Here is a 21,910-nt window from a genome sequence, read left to right on the forward strand (position 1 = left end):
ACTGAATGAGTAGACATCTTACAAAAGAAAAACTGAATATATAAATTCATGACTGTAGCTCACTGGCTGATCCTTTCATCATAATGTATCATAATCATAATGAATGATGAAACCTTTCCTTGCTCTGCAGTTTTAGAGATAGAAATGGGTAGGAAGTTTTTGTCCCTGGCACAAATCCACTTCTTTCTCATGCTCTTGAATATAAATATTTTATATGAAACATGCACTTTAAAACCTCTTTTTCTTTACTTGAAATCAGTTAATGGTGATTTCCTTTGGGCATAGTCCCAGGCTTTGAACTACTGAGTGTCTACAAGACTTAGCACAGGGGTTGCTGGAAGGAAAGCAACCCCAGTGGACCTGCTGAGAGCGCAAGCTGACCTTTTCCTCTGAGGACCTCTACAAGGCTTCTAACAAACTGATCATATGCAAAGACAAGAGGAAGACCACTGCCTGGAGGGACCCAAACCTGAGCACAGAGCAAACAGGGAAAAAAAGCATGACTTCCCACCACCACTGGGACATGAAGAGAAGCCAGTGAGGTTATGTGCATTATCCTACAGGACATCCCATGAACGACCATGCCACCTATTTCTTTTGCTTGTGTTGCTTCTGGGGAATGGCTTGAACTGCTGCTATGGATTAAAGCCATCCCTTCCCTCCTTCCTCCCAGATCACCCTTTTGTGGTAGTTTGGAATGCTCCAACCATCAGATGTGAAAGTGAATATAAAATACCCCTGAACCTGGATGCCTTTTCCATTGTCCACAATACACAGGAGGAGTTTATTGGGGGGAATATCACCATCTTTTACCATTTCCAGCTGGGCCTCTATCCGTATTACAAGAATAACATGCCTCACAATGGAGGTTGTCCCCAAAACATAAGTTTACAGGAACATTTGGAGAAAGTGGTTAAGGACCTTATTGGAATGATGCCTCGGAACTTCACAGGTTTAGCTGTGATTGACTGGGAGGAATGGAGACCGCTGTGGATACGGAACTGGAGCAAGAAGGACATTTATCGGCAGAAGTCTGAGGTACTGGTAAGGAAGAAGCATCCTTGCTGGTCAGTGGATTATGTGAGAGTGAAGGCCCAGCAAGAATTTGAGACTGCTGCCCATGACTTTATGTCAAGGACAATACAGCTGGCCCAGATCAAGCGCCCTGATGGGAAATGGGGCTATTACCTTTTTCCAGAATGTTATAATAATGACTACAGGAACCATTTTGAGACATTTACTGGGCATTGCCCGAAGATTGAGATTGAGCGCAACAACCAACTACAATGGCTTTGGGAGGAGAGCAATGCCCTGTACCCGTCAATCTATATGGAGGAAATACTCGAGTCCTCAAACCAGGGGAAGAACTTTGTGAAAGCCAAGTTGCTTGAGGCTATGAGAGTCGCACGGCTGCCCTCTTCTGAGCATTTCTTGCCAGTGTATGCATATGCAAAGCCTTATTATAGCTACTCTTTAAAGCCCTTAACTCTGGTGAGAAGAAACACCCTCTTTCCCTGTGCATGGGAAAATTTGAAAGCTATTTATAAATCACCCCTTTAAATTGCTGCGGCAATCAGCTACATTTTAAAAAAAGCATCCTCGGGGGAGTTTCTTTTACAGTGCACAAAAACAGCTTATTCCTGCCCGAGAATAACTTTTGAAGAACAGAAAGTTTACAGGTTGTGGCACAGCACTCCTGCTTATAGTGGTAATAGCTCTGGCACAGCCACCCCCCTCACTTTCCTTCTGCCATCCCAGTTAGAAACAAGGCTTTTCTCTCTCTCCTCCCAATCTGTCACAGATGCTAGAGTTCCTAATGTATTCCTCCTCCTGCTTAACTAGCCTCTCCCATCCAGTTGAAAAATCAAGTAGTTTGAACCACATGGTGCTCCATACATCCCATTAGATGTGTTAGCACTAGTGATAGACTGAAAGGAAGTACTAGCCTCTCCCACTTAGTTACCAGATGTGCGGATTTCCCTGAACATGGCCTCCTTTTCGAGGACGTGTCCGGGGGTCCGGATGGATTTTCAAAATCTGGCACTTTGTCCGGGTTTTGTATAGCTTCCTGTCAAAATTGCGTTGGGAAGGGGCATGTGCGGACACAATGCAGTGATGTCACACGTGTGACAGAGTATTGCATCCGTGCATGCACGGATGCCGTCTGGGGGCAGGGATGGGAGGGTAGAACGGGGCAGGCCTAGGGGCGTGGCCATGGGTCGATTTTCTCGAACTCTACTTCCACTCCTTTTGTGGTAACACCTATGACCAAGTGACATTATGTTGCCATGTTTTTCCCTCCCTTATTCCAGTACATCCCCGACCCACTGCTTACGCACCCCAAATGTGGTCTAGTTATAGATAATCCTATTTCAGAGGAAATGGAGACTAAATTGTGATACAGTATTTAATATTTTTTTAAAAAAGTGAGAGAGCGAATCACAGCTCAGATTGCTGCTATTAGTTCACAGGGCATACGTTACCCAGACTGCTTCACTTTCTTAACTCTGGTCCCAATGTAAAGCTATCATATTGTCATCCTTTTCACTTGCAGGTGGACCTAATGCACACAATTGGACAAACTGCTGCACTTGGAGCGCAAGGGGTTGTTCTATGGGGAGGCCTGGAATATGCTCGAAACAGGGTAAAATAAACCTATGACACCTCTTTTACCCCATGGTCTTTCTCTGATCCTCCACCATTTATCCTGAAGTCCTCCTTTCTCCCCACCAGCTTTAAGCAGAGTCTGACTACTGCACAATGGAACATGAATCAAACAATTCCCACTTATATGAAAGAGTGCACCATATTACCTCTTCAAAGTATAATTTATGCAGGAGGAGGCCTCAGTAATGGAGCCTACGCACAGTCGTATTCACTGACTGAATTTATCAGCATAGTTGCTCTGCTCCTTTGCTCCAATCATCGGCCATACTCCTGTATCACCTTATTTGAAACAGCTTATTTCTGCCCGTTTTATTAAATACTAAATAATCTAAAAATTCTACAATAGAGTCACATAGGAGGCAGTGCCAAAATATAGCTAATTCTAGAGTGCCAATAACACGCATAATTTCTGCTTATAGAATACTAGTGTAAGTCAGCTTTAATGCACCTATATTTTGGCAACACCGCCCCCTGCTCCTTCTGTGCTCCCACACTACACTCAAGCCTTCCCTTCCCACCCCTGTACCTCTTTAAATCTTCACCAGCATGAGCAGCTTCTCCGTCCTGCTGCTCATACTAGCATTGGCTTTCCTTCTAATGTTACTTCCTGGCCCTGTGACCTGGAAGTGATTTCAGAGGGCGCCAGGCCTGCGCGAGCAGCAGGCTAGAGTAGGTGTTTGCACTGGAGAAGATAATAAAAAGGTACAGTGGGGCAGGGAAGGGAGAGCACAAGCTTAGTGTATAGTGGGCAGAGAGGTGCTGGTGCCCCCACCAGGACGACGCCCGGGTGGTCATCCCCCCTTATTACACCACTGATACTCTGTCGGTGGCAAGTATAAACACACGTGACTAAATGTGGCAAAAAACTTAGAACATTTTATAAGCATTGCATATAACTGAGGAGAAGCATGCCCATGTCCTGACTAAGCTCCTCCCCCTGTGAACATCCCCTTGTATTTGCATACTAAAGTTCTAGAATACCACTCAGCATGCACCAAGTATGTAGGCTAGAATGTTAGCCATTTTGCACACAAGTTTAGGTGAGCTGTTACAGAATTAGGGGGATAACCTCCTTCAGTATTTATGGAACAAATTGTCCTTTGGAAGTAATAATATGATAAAAGAGTATCCATCTGCATTTTGTCCTTCAAGGATTCTTATAGCAAAACCTTATTTGTCCATGAAATTCCAGTGGACTGCACTAAATGAATCCCACATACACAAGCTAAAGGGAGAGTATGTCCTTTTGGTTGATTTTTCTTTGCTGTCCTTTAGTGTTGGCTGGCTATGTCTGATCTCAGGCCTATGAAACGATTTGTAACGTAAATTGCTTGAGTTCTTCTCTTACTAATCACTAACATTATCTGAACCAGGAAAAGTTAACCTTAACTTTTCTTAAGTGTTATTATATTCCCTAAAAAACAAACAACCAACTCCAAGGAGAACACGTTGATATCTACAGAAATATAACTAACAGCATTTTTGGAAGACACTCAAGATGTTATATCAACTCTTTTGGTTTCTTGTCTTTCTGAACAAGATAAATCTTGGCACCTCCCTGCTCCTTCTACACCCCCTTGCACTTCACCCCCACATCACACTCATGCCCTCCCCCCTGGTATCTCTTTAAATCCTCACCAGCGCGATCAGCTTCTCCGGCCTGCTGCTTGCGCCAGCATTGGCTTTCCCTCTGTCACTTCCTGGCCCCATGAACAGGAAGTGATTTCAGAAGGGAGCCAGGCCGGCATGAGAAGCAGGCCAGACAAGTTGCTCATGCTGACATAGATTTAAAGAAGTAGGAGGGAAGGGAGGGGTGCGTGTGTGTAGGGGGGAAGCAGAGAGGTGCCAGCAGCACCCTCACCAAGATGGCACCCAGGGCAGTCCACCACCCACACCCCCTTACTACGCCTCTGGAGCCACATATTGGAGACCACAAGCCCATGGCATACTAATTGCAATCACTGACAATCGGTCCTTTCTAACCCTAAGTGCATCTAGCTAGCTGCAGAAGTGAATGCAACTCTCCTATGACTATTCAGCATTTAGCCCAATGACAGGTTCACTTGTATATTTGGATTACTGGTCCATACAGCAAGGATCACATTTGTATACTAGGGAAGATGTCCTATAAGGAAAGAGATGTCATTTCCCAAACTAAAGTAATATTTCTTTTCTTTTAAAGTCAATGTGCCAGATGCTTCAGAATTACCTGAAAACCACCTTAGGCCCTTACATCATCAATGTCACCATGGCAGCAAAACTCTGCGGTCAGCTCATCTGCAACAATCATGGCCGCTGCTTACGAAAAAATTCTGATTTGGACACCTACCTCCACCTGAACTCCGATTCCTTAAAAATTCAGGTTGAAGATATTGACAGGTATAGTTACACATCGGTGAACGGGTCCATGAGTCAGACTGAGAAAGAGAAGATGAAAGAAGAGTTTACATGTCATTGTTACGAGGGTTGGACAGGTGACAACTGCCAGAGCCAGGCAGGTACTGAATGCCAGAGCTTCGGCAAAGGCCTGAGGCTTGCATGGCAGTGGGACTGGTGCATGGTAACAGCGATAAGCTGTGGACTACTTTTTCTGGGGCAGTTAGAGACTCAACGATGTGGCATTACTTTCGGATCGAGAATATTTTGAAACTCTTGTCTTAAGTTACCAGCAACCAAAATTATTGTAAGCGAATGTCCACTATGTTTGCTGCAGGATGCCACTTGATTGTTCAAATAAATGTTATCTTTTTTGAAATTCTGTTTTCTAAAATCAAGAATCCTTGGCAATGGCCAGGCTCAGATAATTGCATTTGTAGCATTACAGAATATAGTCACCATAAATTTTGAGTGCAGACAGTTTAGTACCTGCAAAAACAGGAATGAACATGTTTTAATCTTTAGTCCAGTGGTTTCTTTTCCGAGTACCTGATTTTTTTTCCCCTTCAGTTTGAGTACCTCCAGTTTTTACAACCAATATAATGGTATACCAAATCACTTCCATTTTCGGTAACCGCACATCCACTTTCTTTTTAGATCTGTAATTCAACAAGTCACTAGGACACAAACCCGAGTCAGTGGCACCTTGGATCATTCATTTTGTTTACCTTGTGGAGACTAATTTTCCAGTTCTTTTCCATGAAGTTAATTTATATACTTTTTGGGCCCCTTTTACAAAGCTGCAGTAGTGATTCTCTTGCGGTAAATGCATTGAAGCCCATAGGGAATGGGTGTGTTTGCTGTGGGAGAACTGCTACCACGGCTTTGTAAAAAGGGCCCTGTTGTGTCAGGCCAATGTCACACCTGGCAGCACACCAGAGGTGGTTAGTGTTTTAGGAGGTTTCAGCCTAAAGTAGAGATTTTCAACCAAATCCTCTGGCGACATCTAGTCGGGTTTTCAAGATATCCACACTGAATATGCCCGAGAGGAATTGTACATGAATCTAATCTCATGCACATCCAGTTGTGGGTATTCTGAAAACCTGATTGTCTAAGGGCTCCTTTTACAAAAGTACGTTAGGGCCTTAACGCACAAAACAGCGCGTGCTAGCCGCTCCGCCTCCTTTTAAGCAGGTGGTAATTTTTCAGCTCGCGTGCGCTAAAAACACTAGCGCACCTTAGTAAAAGGAGCCCTAAGTGTGTCTCAAAGATTGGGTTAAGAACCCCTGATCTAAAGGGAAGACTGCTACGTAAAGAACCTTAATATTGTAACTTCTAAAACGGTTCATGCTGGAATCTCTGCCTGATGTCTTAGACATCACTTTTAGACACTGTCATCTCCATCTCACACACCGTTTTTTTCCCCTAAAGCTCGGGATTTCTTACTCAATGCATTACTTGTTGTATTTTAAAAATGTGACACATTAAAGGCATGTTATTAACAAATTCAAGAAATTTCTTCAAAAGAACCAAAGGAAGGAAACCATGACATATGCATACAAATCAAGACGGTAACTGTTTAAAAAATATTTTATTCTTTAGAAAATACAGCAAACACAGTGGATATTCTGAGTTTGATTTTCCTCACAATCATGTCATCACCACTATCTCCATCAGGAATGTGCAAACTCGTCAAGCGTTTAAGGAGCCACTACCTATAGACTTTCAGGAAACACATGGACAATCAATCCTGTAGAAACAGGAAAACCCTGTAGCTTATGGGAACCTTATTGAGAGGGATCAATCCCAGACCAAAGAGGAAGGAGTGAAAATAAATCATAAGACTTTCTTCAACTGAGGACACAAGATCTAATTACATATTATCTAAGAAATCTGCTCTTTTGCAAATGCCCTTTCATTGTCTAAGATGATTTAAAATGCACTAATTAGAAATTGGGGATATCACGATGACAAAGGAAAATACAAATGAAAAAAGGGTCTCAGGAAAAGTAATGTGTTGAGAGGGCTTTCAGGAGTCTTTTGTTAAAATTATTTTATAACAAAATCTCTCCCCTATTGAAGGAAAATGGATTAGAGCCTGTTGATTAAAATAGACTGGCACAGATAAGATAAGAAACTGGCAGCATATTATAATAATAATAATTTTATTCTTATGTACTGCCAAAGCCATAATAGTTTGAGGCAGGGAATAAAATACAATATAAAAACATCAGTACGTACATACAATTTAAAAATAAAAAAGTAAATCCTTAACTTACAAATCGATTAAATAATTTTGTTTTTACTAATTTTCTAAAACTGAAGTAGGATGAAGAATGCATAATGATATTACCCAACCATTCATTTAATTTACCTGCCTGGAAAGCAAGAGTTCTCTCCAAGAATTTTTTATATCGACAGGCCTTTATTGAAGGATAAGTGAACATATGAATACTATGAGTAGACCTGTTAGAACAATTCAGTTTAAAATGAGAGACCAAATACATAGGAGCCAACCCAAATATTGATTTAAAACAAAGACAAGAGAATTTGAACAGAACTCTTGCTTCCAGGGGCAACCAGTGTAATTTATGATAATAGGGACTTATATGTTTCCATTTTTTCAAAACCAAAGATCAATCTAACAGCCAAATTTTGAATAACTCGAAGTCGTTGAAGGGTTTTCTTAAAAGTTCCCAGTAAATGATGTTACAGTAGTCAAGCATACTTAGAATGGAAGATTGAACTAGTAAACGGAATGATACAGCATCAAAATATTTTCTGATGGATCTAAGTTTCCATAATACCGAGAAGCATTTTCTAACCAATGCGTCCGTATGTTCATCTAAAGTCAGGGATCGATCCAATGTCACTCCCCAAATTTTTATGGAATAGTCAATTGGAAAGACCTGACCATTCAAAGAAATCGATAAATCTTTAATTTTGTCATTCGAGCTTGCCAGAATTTGCTTTTGTCATAATTAAGTTTCAGTTTAAATGCAATCATCCACAATTCAATTTGCTTTAAAATAAGACAGATGGTTCTTTATCTCAGAAGTCAGGTTAGTAAAAGGAATAACTATAGTGATATCATCCGCATAAATATAAAATTTTACTTTTAAACTTTGCAATAAGTTCCCTAAAGAGGCAATGTAAATGTTAAACAAAGTAGGGGATAAAGGTGAACCCTGTGGAACTCCGCAAGAGTTTACCCAACTGCAGGATTGCTTATTATCACTATAGACTTGATACTATTGTTTACCCTAAAAACCCTGAAACCATTTCAACACATTACCGGAAATTTCAATTGACTCCAAGCAGACAAGCAGAATAATATGATCAACTAGATCAAAGGCACTACTTAAATCTAATTGCAAGACTAGAGCACTTGTGCCTTGACTGAACAGACTATGAAGAAAGTCTAGTAATGATGCAATAACTGTTTCACTACTAAAACCAGGCCGGAAGCCTGATTGATTATCTTGTAGTATACTGAATTTATCCAAATATATTACTAGATCTAGGTTAACCCTCCTTTCTATCAATTTGACAAATAAGGGGATACTAGCAATAGGTCTGTAGTTTGATGTCAACTTAATGGATTTCTTGGGGTTTTTTTTATAATTGGTGTAATCAAAATCTGATCTAGATCATCAGGAAATATACCGACCAGTAACAAAGAAGAGACCCAATCATATAGCTTGGCTTTGAAGGTAACCGACTCAGCAGTATGTAAATTCACTGTTGCATATCAGCAAAATGTGCATCTTCCATCTTACACTCACCTATTCCAAATAGCTTTAAAAGCAAACTATACATGCTATGGAATTAAAAAACTACAGGTGGCAAGCAACAACATATAATCGTTTAAAAAAAAAAAAAAAAAAAAAAAAAAAGGAAAAATTATTTTTACATTTTAACCCTTTATTTGGCATTGTAGCTCAGAAGCAACATCTCTTATGGGGGATCTGCATCTCCAAATGCCTGTTGGCACTGTTGCTCTCGTTCATCAAGTTATGTAAAGCAGCTGTTTCGCCACCAATTAAAGGGTTAAAACAGGTATTTTTCTATTCCCTCATCCTAGGAGCCAGAATGTCTGGAAGCCATTACCCATTAGATTGATTCATACACACACATTCTAAATTTGTTATAGTGCTTATCAGTCTAGTTTCAAGTTATTAGAATTTACTAAGCAGCTCATTGTAAAAAATTAAAATAATAATAATGGATGAGCAGCTCAAAATCTAAACATAAACTGAGGTAGAGCCAAGACAAAATGTTATAAGTAGGTAGGGTGAACTACAATGTTACACATAAGGAAAGTAATTGTTATCTTGCAGAAAATGTCCCCAGGATAGCTGATTTCGTGGACATCACTTATAGTCACTGTTACCTCCATCTCACACATCTTGCATCTTTTTCATACATCATTTTTTCCCCTAAAGTGCAGGGATTCTTGTTACCCTAAAATCGTAGCCAAATAAAATTGTGTAGCCACCCCAGAGGTACAGAATAACTGTGCACCTAGAGAGTGCTCACCCAGGTCATGACTCCCAAAGCAGGTTTTTAATCTCATTTAGAGTCCCGACCTACAGTTTGGGAAACTCAGCCGCATTTAGGACCCCTTTTACAAAGCTGTGGAAGTGATTCTCCTGCGGCAAATGCACCAAAGCCCACAGAAATTGAATGGGCTTCGGTGCATTTGCCATGGAGGAATCACTAGTGTGGCTTTGTAAAGGGGGCCCTTATCTTAAAAATAGATGTCCAAATTTTGCAATATATTTTATAAAAGGCTCGCTGAATGCAGAACCTTTAGTAAAAGGCATATGGAGCTGCAACAAATAAAATAGGCTTATTTTGTGTGGCACGCACCAGAAGACAATATTTTCCAAAAGAAAATACAAAAACACAGTTTTTTTACATGTAGCCAGTGCCACTCACATGGGCTAGTAGCATAGGGGCTAATTTTCAAAGCACTAGACTAGTGTATCTCAAACTATGCTGCCCGAGATTCCAGGTGTGCTGGGAAATGCCAGGGGGAGGAGAGGCGCCAGTTCTGGCTGACTGCCTACAGGACATTCCTCTCGAGGTGAGAGGTGCAGCCTGTAGGCAGTCAGCCGGTGCCTCTTCCCTTCCAGCACCCTCCACTGGTGGCTCAGGGCCCTGCATGTGCAGACGTGGCTGTATTGACGTCCACACACTTCCAGATACCCTTGAACCGCAGCCACCCGATTAGTGTGCCGTGGCTTCACAAAGTTTGAGACACACTGCACTAGACACACAAAGTACCATAGGTTTCTATGGTACTTTACATGTCTAAGTGCTTTGAAAAGGAGCCCCATGTTCTGCAAAATTGCACAGCCAAGGGAAGCCATGGTAAGTTGCTAAACTCAAAATTGTTTGATTTTAAATTGATTTATAACTCCAGAGAGGTAAATAGAATTCCCCTCATTGTCCTGGTCTAAAGGAAAATGTAGCCAACACTTATGCAGGACTCAAAGCAAGTATAAATATCAATATTGAAATTTTACCAGGTATACCTGTACTGCTAATCTAAAATACAGAATACACACTTTGAAAGCACAATCAAACCATACTCTCCTGCATAAGTAGCACCTGTTCTAAAATTGCTATTTATAGCCTGATTTACATGGGTAAATGGATGTTTTAAAATGTGTATGCCTTCTAAAATAATTTTGCTGTAGAGGGCCAGTGGCCACAGTAGTTCTGAACAAAGTTGGAGGTAGTGCTGTGTGTATAGGAGTAACCTGACAATCCGGATTTCCCGAGATGAAGGGGAAATTACAGGAGGACAACTTTAAAAACAACTGACAATGTTTTCCAATAGGCTTATTACTAGTTTTCTTTAGAAATGTATTAAAGTGCTAAATGCTCAGATGCTCATAGAATTCTATGAGCGTTGGAGCATTAGCGCTCCCCCGGGCTGTGATAGAAACCTCTACCGCAGTTTTGTAAAAAAAAAAAAAAAAAAAGGGGTTAATTAGATTTAGCTTGTGCCTTTCATTGGTACCTTACAGATAAACAAATTTCATTTAAAGTTCGGGCATTGCAAACAAGTCTAAGGCAGGCTGTTAATGTGCAATATTTCAAAAGTATAAAGTAGCAACGTCATATACTAATTAAATGGTTACAGACTCACAGATGTTGCTGAACTCCGTAACCTCTGGAAGCAGCCATGCTCGACCAGTCACAAATTACCCTACGCTTACTGGATTCAATTAGTCGACAATGCCAGTTACGACACTTGGCTGCTTTCAGGGTTCTGAGGGCATACAGTTAAGCAGCATGAAGAGTTAAAAAAAAGTAGTAATTGAGAGGTATTACTAATGTGGACTGTATTACAGTGAGATGTTTTAGATTATCCTAAGTGAGATGGCCGATGCCAAGAAATCTAAGGCCTGCAGGAATGAAGCCATTTAACCTCTAGTGTCACTCTCTTTCTAACCCAAGCTCGTGGGCTCCTTTTCACTTGATGCTTTGACAACCCGCTATCCCCTCCTCACACACAGACTCTTCTTGAAGCTGCTCCTGACACTATTACTGGCTGTACTGGTGGACATTTTTTGCACATTCCTGATTTTACACTAGTGTGAAAGATTTGCTGCATCAGTATCTCACATTAGTCCTTTGAAAACAGCAGCATAGTCCGTCAAGGAATTCCTTGGGTACATTGATGGAATTTCTGTAGACAGAGGCTATGTACTGTGCCCATGCATCTACAAAAACCTTTTGATTTTTACTTAGAACTCCTAAATTTCTAAAGTTCCAGGGGCAGTAGGATAATGAAAAGGTGCCAGACATACATGTAAGTCAGTGGCTCTTTACGGTTTTTAACTAATCAATGAAACCCTTACATCCCCTTCCTATACCAAGTGTCCACTAATGACTAACAGCTACATATGTTGTTAGCCACCAACAGTGCCACCTGCTAACATGTCACTAAGAAGTAGTACATGGTTATACTACCAAAGAAGTTGCATTAAAAGCTACAGTGCTACACAAAATGTACATAATGTTCTAAAATAAAATGACAGCCACTAGGAAACATTTGCCCTGCCTTCATTCGGTCTAGAAAGTTTCAATAAATTGCCTCCGATTTCAAGACCTTTCTCTGTACCCCGTTTGACCCATTCCTGCACCCTCTAAGTAATAGCAGCTGAGTCAGCTATGAGATGCCATCAGGTTATTCTGTCCCAATTGCCAAAGCAAAGCAAAGTACAAGTCTAGACTAGCTTTGTGTAACGCAATCAGTCTAGTACTAATTCACTACAAGCATGACTCAAAGGAATGCTGAGGGAATACGACCAATCATTTATTATTCTGATCTGCAATCAGCATAGGTTTGCATTTACTCTCACGTTTTAGCAGCTGTCAATATTATGCACGCTCACACACTGTGGCTGTGGAAGGCCTCTAAAATAAAAAGGGCTGCTCAAAGAATGTTTATTAAGCTCGATTTTCTTCCTCTTCTCCTTTTACCTTATCCACTACTGGAAATATTTTGGCTATCCTTGTGAGGGAGTTGGCTATGTAACAGTAAGAGTTGGTGTTGGCATCCTCTGGCCAGCACAGAATCACGGAGCAGCAGCCAGTGCAAAAATGTGGTTGAATCAGAATTAGAGGTTACTGGTGGTAGTGGCAGGTGGAGGGGGAGCTTGAAAACAGGGGAGGCTAATCTGGCTATATCTGAATGATTGCCAACAGAGCATTCAAGTAGTTTCTTGGTTGTGGCTGAGCACCAGTCTTCAAACTCCTGAAAAAGGTGTAAATAAAGGCAAAATTCCCTGTAGATATTTTCCTGCTATTATGCTGTTGATTCTGATAACAGCTGTATAATATGTACACAAAATAACCACAATTTAAATATGTGAATAGAGATAAGCTCTCAGTTAACAATTAGAGCAGGGGTAGGGAACTCCGGTCCTCGAGAGCCGTATTCCAGTCAGGTTTTCAGGATTTCTCCAATGAATGTGCATGAGATCTATTTGCATGCACTGCTTTCAATGCATATTCATTGGAGAAATCCTGAAAACCGAACTGGAATACGGCTCTCGAGGACTGGAGTTCCCTATCCCTGAACTAGAGCAATCAAGTACTTAGTAGATTGTCTATAATGAATCAAGTGTAAATAAATGCTCTTATTTAAATTCCAACCGTAAAGTGGCTATATCTTATAAACCAATGAAGCTATCAATATCACGAAATTTTCAAATTGCTTCTTATAAGTTTCTCCATTAGTAAAGTTTTTTTCTTTCGCTTTGACACGCAGCTCCTGATTGGATAAGGCCCAACTTAGTGCAGGAAGAGGCGGTCAGAGCATACCGCAAGTGATTTCCTGCACTTGCGGCGCTCCGGCTGCTCTCCTACTGCCCTCCAGGCTCCCCGTATTCACGGTTTTTCGAGATTTGCGGGGGTTCCTGGAACGGAACCCCCACAAATATCGGGGGAGTACTGTATCCCTGATTTTTTTCCATCTCCAAAAGGAATTTTTAAAATGACCCTTATCTTTCCAAGCACTGAAATGCAAAAAAAAAAAAAAAAAAAAGGTATGGGTCAACAGAGCTCTGTTTCAAATTTCTTCTTCAGGAACCTAGACATTAAATCCCCCAGAGGCTCATATTATTTTATCCTTTGTTATTACCAACAGCTAACATGCCTCACTGCAATGGTGATATCTCCTCCGCTATATCACAGAAAGTCCACTAAATATGACATCATGAAGATAGTGTCATAAAGAACCAACTGACATTGCTGAGAGCTTGTCCCTATTCACATAGTCACTAATGATTTTATGGTAAGAAAAGAATATAACCCTTCCCCCGGTACAATAATTAGATTGTAGGCCCACTCAGATAGAAGGGGAAAATACTTAATTACCCAAGAATTTATGTTAAGTGATGTAACCTGTTGCATAGAAAGAACCGATTATACAGCATATTTAAATGTTGGTTATTTTGTACACATATTATACAAAAGTTATCAGAATTTTGTTTTAATTCCTATCGTTTATTGAACTTGATATATCACCTTAGTTGCAGCACAATTCAAGGCAATTTACAATAAAATATATCAAATAAAAATGAAAAAAAAGGAACGCCATTAAAATAGTACACTACTTTCATACAGAAAACATAAAACCATCCATGATCTATCACTGCAAAGATGTGTTCTCTACTAGTTACAAAGTCAACAGAAAGAGATAAGTTTTCAAAAGAATGCGAAAGCGAGAATATGATGATTCCAAACGTAAACTAAGCGGTAAAGAGATCCATAGAGCTGGCGCTTTTGGAAAGAATGCTGAATTTCTAGTTCTCTCCCATTTTCTTTTTGAGCGGTGTATTTGTTTCTTAACAAAAGGTTATTTTTGTGAGTCGATTACTGCAATACACAAAAATAAGCAGCTGAAAGACATTGCTAAGGACAATCTCAGTAGTGGTTTTATTGCACTTATATACTGTGCAAAGTAGCTAGTGGGAAAAAGTTTTCAAATGTTTTATTTATAAATGAAAAGTACTTGGTTCTGTTTTTGGCAAGGACTGCCTGGCCCCTTAGCTTGCTCCTGGATCCCCCATCATCTTGATGAAGGCCTCCAAGGGCGGTAGAAACCTGCTGGGGAGCCCAAAACCTGTTTTGCTCATACTACGCAATTCTAAAATTAAAGGAGAAATAAAATAATGTTTGCAAAAAGCAACCTTTACATTAGCATGCTACAAATCTGGCAGCATATATAAAACAATCTACTTAGTGGGTTAGTGTGAAATACTGCTGCTTTATGTGCAAATGTAGTCCGACTGTACATCACAAGCAACTTCAATGCCCAAAGAAGGATCATATAAAAATTATGTACAAATTATATGGGCCCAGTGGCATAGTGAGGGTGAGCAGCATCCCTCTTCCGCCAGCCCCTTCCCCGTATCTTTTTATTTTCAGCGCGAGCAGCTACAAACTTGCTGCCCGCATCGGCTTTGGCGCTGTTGCTTCCTAGCTGCGGGTCCCAGAAGTAACATCAGAGAGAGCGCCGAAGCTGACGCGGGCAGCAAGTTCGTGGCTGCTCACACCAAAGTTAAAAAGGTACAGGGGGAAGGGGATGGAGAGCAGAAGGGGTGCCTGCAGAAGACCGTGCCCGGGTCAGACCGCACTCCCTTTACTACGCCACTGTATGGGTCAGTCCAATAGCTCAGAGAAATGCTGCTATGCAGGAGGTCCCTGTTTCAATTCCCAAATTAGGTCTTTCACGGCCAATGTCAACGGGGGCTAAGCCCTTGGAGGGAAGGAGTCTGTCATGAACAAGGGTGATGACCCATGAGACAAAGTTCTTAATGGAGCTCTGGTGCATGGATACTGGCCTCAAGATCATTACTGCAATGATTAAGCACAGCCAAAGGGAGGCAGGGTCTATTAAAAAAAGAGGGTAAAAATACCTAGGCAGTTGTGAATGAAAAGTTTTCAGTGTCTCGATTCCAGCACTGGTTTTGACTGAGTTGAAGAAAGAAGAAAAGAGAAAGGCTCTGCATTAGACCAAAAATAAATGCTATGTATGAGTTAACGAAGTTAAATTTCAAATTTACTACAGTGCAAATTCTGCTATGAAACGAGCTTAAATTGGTTTTGACAATAGCAGTGTTCTCTATATTAGTGATGGAGTCCATACCATCTTTGTTCCCTTCCTTCTCCCATGATTGTTTAGCAAATGGCAGCAACTGAGCCCCCGGTTCTGTGACCAGCTCTCTGTCTGTGAAAGGTGTAGCCAGTAGCTCAGACTCCTAGATTCAGGTATCTGAAAGACCACATAGGAGGCTGGCCCAAGCAACTGGAAAAACAAAGATAGAAGAACCCAGCTATCCTTGACCTCTCGATAAAAATACCTATTTTTCTTCTCATCTAGATAAGAAGATGGCAGACGATCAAGAGATCATTAGCAAGTTCAGGTTTGCCAGCCACAGCCCATCTTACCCTTTGTAATCCAAAAGACATAACATTGTTGGTGGCAATATTTCAAGGGCCTTTGTATCGGGAGCCAGGGAAACTTGCCAACATCAGCAAACCTGCAAAGGCTTCTAGGAAGCAGATGGCTATGAATCATCTATATTTATACATTAGGATATTAATGCAACAAAATGAGATTGTAGTAACTGTAACAGACGAGCATTTGAGACAGCCAATTTTCCACTATCCATTTTCCTTTGATTTAAATCCCACAATAGGATCTGTTGGAAGAATTTTTGACACACGCAGGTTTATAAATCAGAAGACCAAGGGAGGAAGCAGGTGACTCAAGTGGCAGAGTTAATACAGGGGACAGGCAGTTAAGGTTTATAACTGTAGAAGACACTCTTCTGCAAGGAATTATTCACCAAAGAGGAAAAGGGAAGATTAAAAAAAACTAAAAAGCAAAATTCTTCCCCTCCATTTCTTTGTCTACTGTTAAACTCTTCTCTCTCCCTCCACTCTCTTCAACACACACACACACAAAAAACATATTTCATGAATAGTAAAATTTGAGACAGGTCCTCTGAATTTTCTGAGCAGGAATGGGATTTGTTGCGATTGCTATTCGCCTGAAGTATGGTTAAAAAAAAAAAAATCAAAATCGACTCCTTCTCCATCCTTTGTTCTCTGTGATTTTTAGCTGTCATCTCCATTCTCTCCGGGCCCTTTGATAAGCCGTTTTTGTCCTCGTTTCCCAGCAGGCCCTTTGGGTTTTGCAAAGGCCTGTTTGAAAGCATGCTGCTTCGGGTGCACCTCATCATAGAGGAACTCTGAAGTCAGCTCAGCACCATTATCAATTTCAATCTAAAAGAGAGATAAAGGGATTCAAATATAGAAAACTTTCTGCCCAATATGAAATCAATTAATAAGAAAGTAAGAGAGAGAAGGCAAACAGCACTGAGAAGAAAGAATATCCGTAAATAAAGTTCTCCCATATTTGTCCTTCTTTCAGTTGCTCTCTGCTGGTGTTGTTCAGTTTTCCCTCTGCAGTTCCTCATTTCCTAGGATCCTCCTCCCTCTTTTTCTTTCATTTTCATCCTGTTTTACTCTAACCTACTCTGTTATACTTTCTCTCCCAATATTTTTCCATTCCTCCTAATATCTATTCACCCCCTCACCCCCTAATATCTATTCACCCCCTTCTTCCACCTGCCTTATTCACTCTTCTACTACCTGCTTCCACTCATGCCGAAGTCTTCATTTCCGCTGTCCTTGTTTTTCCATATTCATCTTCCTGCCTCCCTTTTTGTCCCTTTCCCTTCAAGTGCTAGGTGTTACATTTGGAAATATCCAATGCATAGTGTCATATAAACTATTTCTAGTAACAAATGGGTCCGATACTCAAAATGATTTAAATGGCCAGACTCCTGTCCTTTTTAAATCACCTGTCCAATACTCATCAGACATTTTCAGTGGCACTTAATTAGTGCTGCTGAAAATGCCTAGTTAGTACCCAAGTCAAAACTGGCCTTTTTTAAAGAGGGGCAGGGTAGTGTCCAGTGGCAGAGTTATCACTTAGCCAGTTAAGTACCAATTCTGAGCATTTAATTGACTAAGATAACCGCATAAAACAGTCATAACTTTATCCAGTTTTTCATAGCTAGTTATGTGTCAAATATCACACTTAACCAGCTATGTTTTTGCTAGCTCTGTAGACCTGGAAATTTACTGCTGAAGTATAGCCATGGCCCAGAATTGAATTTCTAGGTATAATGCTAGGGGTGGTCAATAAAATGCTAGTTTCCGTTGGCTGAGGCCCTGTAATTCCAGAGCATCCACCAATCCCAAATATTTAACTCTGCCTGATTGGAGGCTGGCCCTAGCAAGCAATTAAAAGAGAAAAGAAACATAAAAAGCAGAACACAAAGTTTACTACACCTTCTTTGCAATTTCTAACTGGAAATCTTGTTCCACGGTATCAAGGAGTCTGTTCTTGCAGCTTGAGTAGAGCATACGTTCTTTGATGCTACACTTGTACCCAGGCATGGAGTAAATAAACACTGCAGAGAGAAAAGAGGCGGCTCAATGTTTATTCTGCTAAGCACAAATCTCATGTAGCCTGGCATGACCCTGCTTAAGAGTACATGGTTCAAATGATTACAGTTTCACCCTGCTCAGTACATCCCATTCTGATACTTGGTGGATAATTTTATAAAAAGAATATTCATACCTGTAGAAGAAATTTCCAAAATGCACCTATTTTATGAAGGCAATATAAGTGTCCATGTGCCTTTATTAAAAAGAGATTATGTCCTTACCTTGATATCTTTTCCAGTAAATAGGTGTGTCATTCTAGACAAGTGGGTTATCTCCCCATGGCTGTGAGCCATATGCAGAAGGAATCCACTCCAGATTTTTTCTGTCCCTCCTACTTCACAGGGAGCTCTACTGCCACCTGCAGTTAGTACCCAAACAAACAAGAGCTCCATCAGAATTATGTGAAGTAAGGCCAAAAACGGGAAATTTCCCAAGCAAATCAACTGTTCTGCTCAAATATAAGTACACTTGAACACTCAATGAACAAGTAACAGCCAAAAGAAGCATCAAAGGAGTTCAGGTAGTACCTCTGAATACACTATAAACACATGATACAGAAATCTTCAGGACCCACAGGGCTGACTGGCATCCAAGATGCAACTTGGCGAAGCATAAAGATAATGAAACAGTACTTAGGTGCAGAAAGGACAGGTCGGGAATCTAGAATGACACACCTATCTACTGGAAAAGATATTATCAAGGTAAGGACATAATCTCTTTTTCCAGTGCAATAGGTATTTCATTCTAGATAAGCGGGATGTACAACAGCAGTCTCAGGAATCTAGGGCGGACTGACTGCATAGAGGAACTAAAAGGAAAGTCCTCTGTTGTCATAACATCCACCCTATAAAACTTTGCAAATGTGTGCAGACTGGACCAAGTTGCCATTCTACAAATCTCTGTAGAGACTGCCCTAGCTTCCGACCACGTCAAAGCTAGTTAAATGTGCCTTAACAGAAACAGGAGACTGTTTCCCACAGATAATGTAGGCTGACGAAATGGCCTGACGGATCCATCTGGAGATCGAGGCCTTGGAAGCAGGCATGCCACGCTTAGATGAATGAGTCAGCACAAACAGATGGACAGAGAGCAAAAAACTCATTGGTGACCTCTAGATAGCAAAGAAGCACTATCTTCTTCAAAATTTGGTCCTGTTTCCTAGAGCCTTTAGGTTGGAATACAAGCAAACGGAGCTCCTGATTAACATGAAATGTTGAAACCACCTTCCAGCTCGCGTGCAGAAGGGAAAAACTGCAGGTGGCAGTAGAGCTCCCAGCGAAGTAGGAGGGACACAGAAAAAAATCCGGAATGGATTTCTTCTACATAACCCACAGCTATTACACTGGAAATATATTTGTGAAAATATCTTTATTAAATCCAGAAGCCGGAATAATGAGCAAAAACCATAAACTAGACTCATGTTGAGATACATAATTATGCAGTCTGTACAACAAAGGTATATATGGCACCAGCCACTTTTTTTTTAAACAAAGCACTCTTCCTACCTAGTCAATCCATTTGTTTATTAATTTGATAAACCGTCTTTCATCTATACCATCAAAGTACTATACAAAACTAAGAACAAGGAATAATCTAAACAAAGATCAAGGCCAGTAATATTCAGTAGCAACCAAAGGCAAATAAAAACAAAAGCCCAAGTAAAAAGAACAAGTTCTAAACAACACTCTTACAGTGTGACACAATGATGTGCTTCCGTTTTCTGCATTTCCAGACTCAGGGTGTGGTGTATGTGGAGTTTTTGTTTGTGGTTTGGTTTGGTGGCATATAAAGTGTTTATGGAAGGGATAGGTTATTTATGTAGCTCTGTGGGTATGGATGGAGGCGTAAGAGGGGTGGAGTCGAATGTGTTTTGGGAGGAGAAAGAAAGGGTGGAGGTGGAAGTGTGCGGGGGATTAATGAAAAAATTTGGGGGGGAGAGGAAGATAAGGTTCTGGCACACTATGGTATGGAGGGACAGGGATGTTATATACACACACCCCTATATATATATATGGGGTGGTGGGTACTGTTGTATATAGATTTGTGTCTCTCTAATAGAGGCCCATATTCTTTTTCCTTTCCACACAATATTCCATATTCTTCCCCTTTCAAAGCCTTGTCTCCATATCTCCGTTGTCTCTCCTTCCTTCACTAACTTCATAATCTCACCTCATCCATCCATCTTCACTCCTCCTTTCCAGCCCCTGTTTCTAAACCCATTCTCCCAACATATTACTGTATGCCCTCCTTTCACAGTCATTATACTACTAAAAATAGATCATCAGAAACCGGACTAGCTGGAATGCTCTTAAATTGTTCAGTTCTTACTTAACAGAATAGTATAACAGAATAGATTTTTAGCTCCCTTTTCATTCTCCAATGCAGTTCCGAAGGATCAATCCTAGCGCCTACATTATTTAATCCCTTAATGCAGTGGTCCCCAACCTTTTTGACACCAAGGATCGCTTTTATAGAAGAAAATTTTTCCAGGGACCGGTGTGTGTGTGTTGCGGGGGCAGGGGGGGGCGGAGGGATTTGGGGCGGTTCATAGGGCAATTTTATACACAATATACATTACATTTCTAGCAAAAAATACATTTTTACCTTTCTTATTTCTGCTTTCCTCATCTTCTTGTCACTCTCTTCCTTCCATCCCCTGTCTGCCTTCTCTCTGCCTCTTCCATATGGCATCTGCTTTATTTCTATGTCTTTACCAGAAACTGTCTCTCACTCCCCCCCATTGGTCTGACACCTATCTTCTTCCCTCCGCTCCCCACATGGTCTGACATCTGTCTTCTTCCCTTCCATCTCTCACTCACTCCCCTAGATGGTTTTCCCTCTTTTCCTCCCTTCAGATCTGGTATCTGTCTCCTCCCCCTCCCCCAATGCTCCGGTATCTCTCTCTCCTCTCCCTTCCTTTTCTTTTCTGCTCTTCCTTCTCAGTTTATTTTCTACCTCTTGTCTGAAAATCAGGGGTGGGAAATTTCATGGCGACACCAGAAAATATTTCTTCACTGAAAGTGTGGTTGACCGCTGGAATAATCTTCCACAACAGGTAATTGAGGCCAGCAGCATGCCAGATTTTAAGAAAAGATGGGATTGGCATGTGGGATCTCTTCATGGAGGTAGTTAGGGGGTGGGCCATTAGTGTTGGCAGACTAGATGGGCCGTGGCCCTTTTCTGCCGTCATTTTCTATGTTTATTTACTTTCCTGTCCTCAAATTTCCTTTCATTGTGTCTACCTACAACTTTCCAACTCTTTCCCTCACCCCTTCGAGTATCTCACTAATCTATCCTCTTCCCCCAATCCAGCATGTGCTCTTTCTTTATCCCCCTCCTTCCATCCAGTATGTGCTCGCTCTCTCCTCTCCACTTCCTTCCAGAGTCCCACTCCCCTCTCTATCCTCTCCCATCCAGTGTCTATTCCCCTTTCTCTCTCCCATCCCAATTTTACTAAGCTTAATTTCTGAATAATGGCCCTTCCTCCTTCCACTCCTCCTGGATGTGGACGATGTTGTGACAACAACTACAACCCCTTATATCTTGATCTAGAGGGGGAAAGACTCCTAATCATAGGCTTCCAGAGGGGAATTTTAGAGGGGAATGATGACGAATCAGAGGAGAAGCGGGAGTAAGACCTGCATGAAAATATAGGCGGAAAAAGACACACAAGTATAAGACCTGCATATATTGTAGGCGAAGACCCCTGAGATCCCCAAATAGTTATATTTCTAAGAAAGACATTGTGCTTATGAATTAAATCTTCTAAGTTGTCATTTTCCTCTCTGCTAGTAAGAGAGAGATTCACCTTTGCTCCAGA

General features: G+C 41.0%; 2 protein-coding genes across 5 annotated transcripts in view; one reads left to right on the forward strand and one right to left on the reverse strand.

The window, feature by feature from the left end:
- The first annotated feature begins 426 nt into the window (after window positions 1-426).
- Window positions 427-6,217, forward strand: LOC117351398 (hyaluronidase-1-like). The gene is made up of 3 exons (XM_033926628.1): window positions 427-1,491; window positions 2,555-2,644; window positions 4,850-6,217. The coding sequence occupies exons 1-3, from the start codon at window positions 427-429 to the stop codon at window positions 5,312-5,314; spliced, it is 1,620 nt and encodes a 539-aa protein (XP_033782519.1). The 3' UTR covers window positions 5,315-6,217.
- Window positions 6,218-13,436: 7,219 nt separating this feature from the next.
- Window positions 13,437-21,910, reverse strand: part of TWF2 (twinfilin actin binding protein 2) — a 77,231-nt gene continuing 68,757 nt past the window's right edge. For all 4 annotated transcript variants that reach the window (XM_033926150.1, XM_033926151.1, XM_033926149.1 and 1 more), the window contains 2 exons: window positions 17,932-18,053; window positions 13,437-16,857 (listed from right to left, as the gene is read on the reverse strand). In XM_033926150.1, coding sequence (XP_033782041.1) covers window positions 16,690-16,857; window positions 17,932-18,053 — 290 coding nt within the window. In that variant the 3' untranslated portion in view covers window positions 13,437-16,689. The remainder of the gene's footprint in view (window positions 16,858-17,931; window positions 18,054-21,910) is intronic.

This window comes from Geotrypetes seraphini, chromosome 17 (assembly GCF_902459505.1).
Source record: "Geotrypetes seraphini chromosome 17, aGeoSer1.1, whole genome shotgun sequence".
In the NCBI taxonomy this organism is placed as follows: Eukaryota; Metazoa; Chordata; class Amphibia; order Gymnophiona; family Dermophiidae; genus Geotrypetes; species Geotrypetes seraphini.

Bases quoted from the DNA above. Each gene is read 5' to 3' on its own strand.
- LOC117351398 (XM_033926628.1), top strand. From the start codon at position 427: ATGCAAAGACAAGAGGAAGACCACTGCCTGGAGGGACCCAAACCTGAG. The intron at 1,492-2,554 runs GTGAGAAGAAAC...TTTCACTTGCAG, and splicing joins CTTTAAAGCCCTTAACTCTG to GTGGACCTAATGCACACAAT. The intron at 2,645-4,849 runs GTAAAATAAACC...TTTCTTTTAAAG, and splicing joins TGGAATATGCTCGAAACAGG to TCAATGTGCCAGATGCTTCA.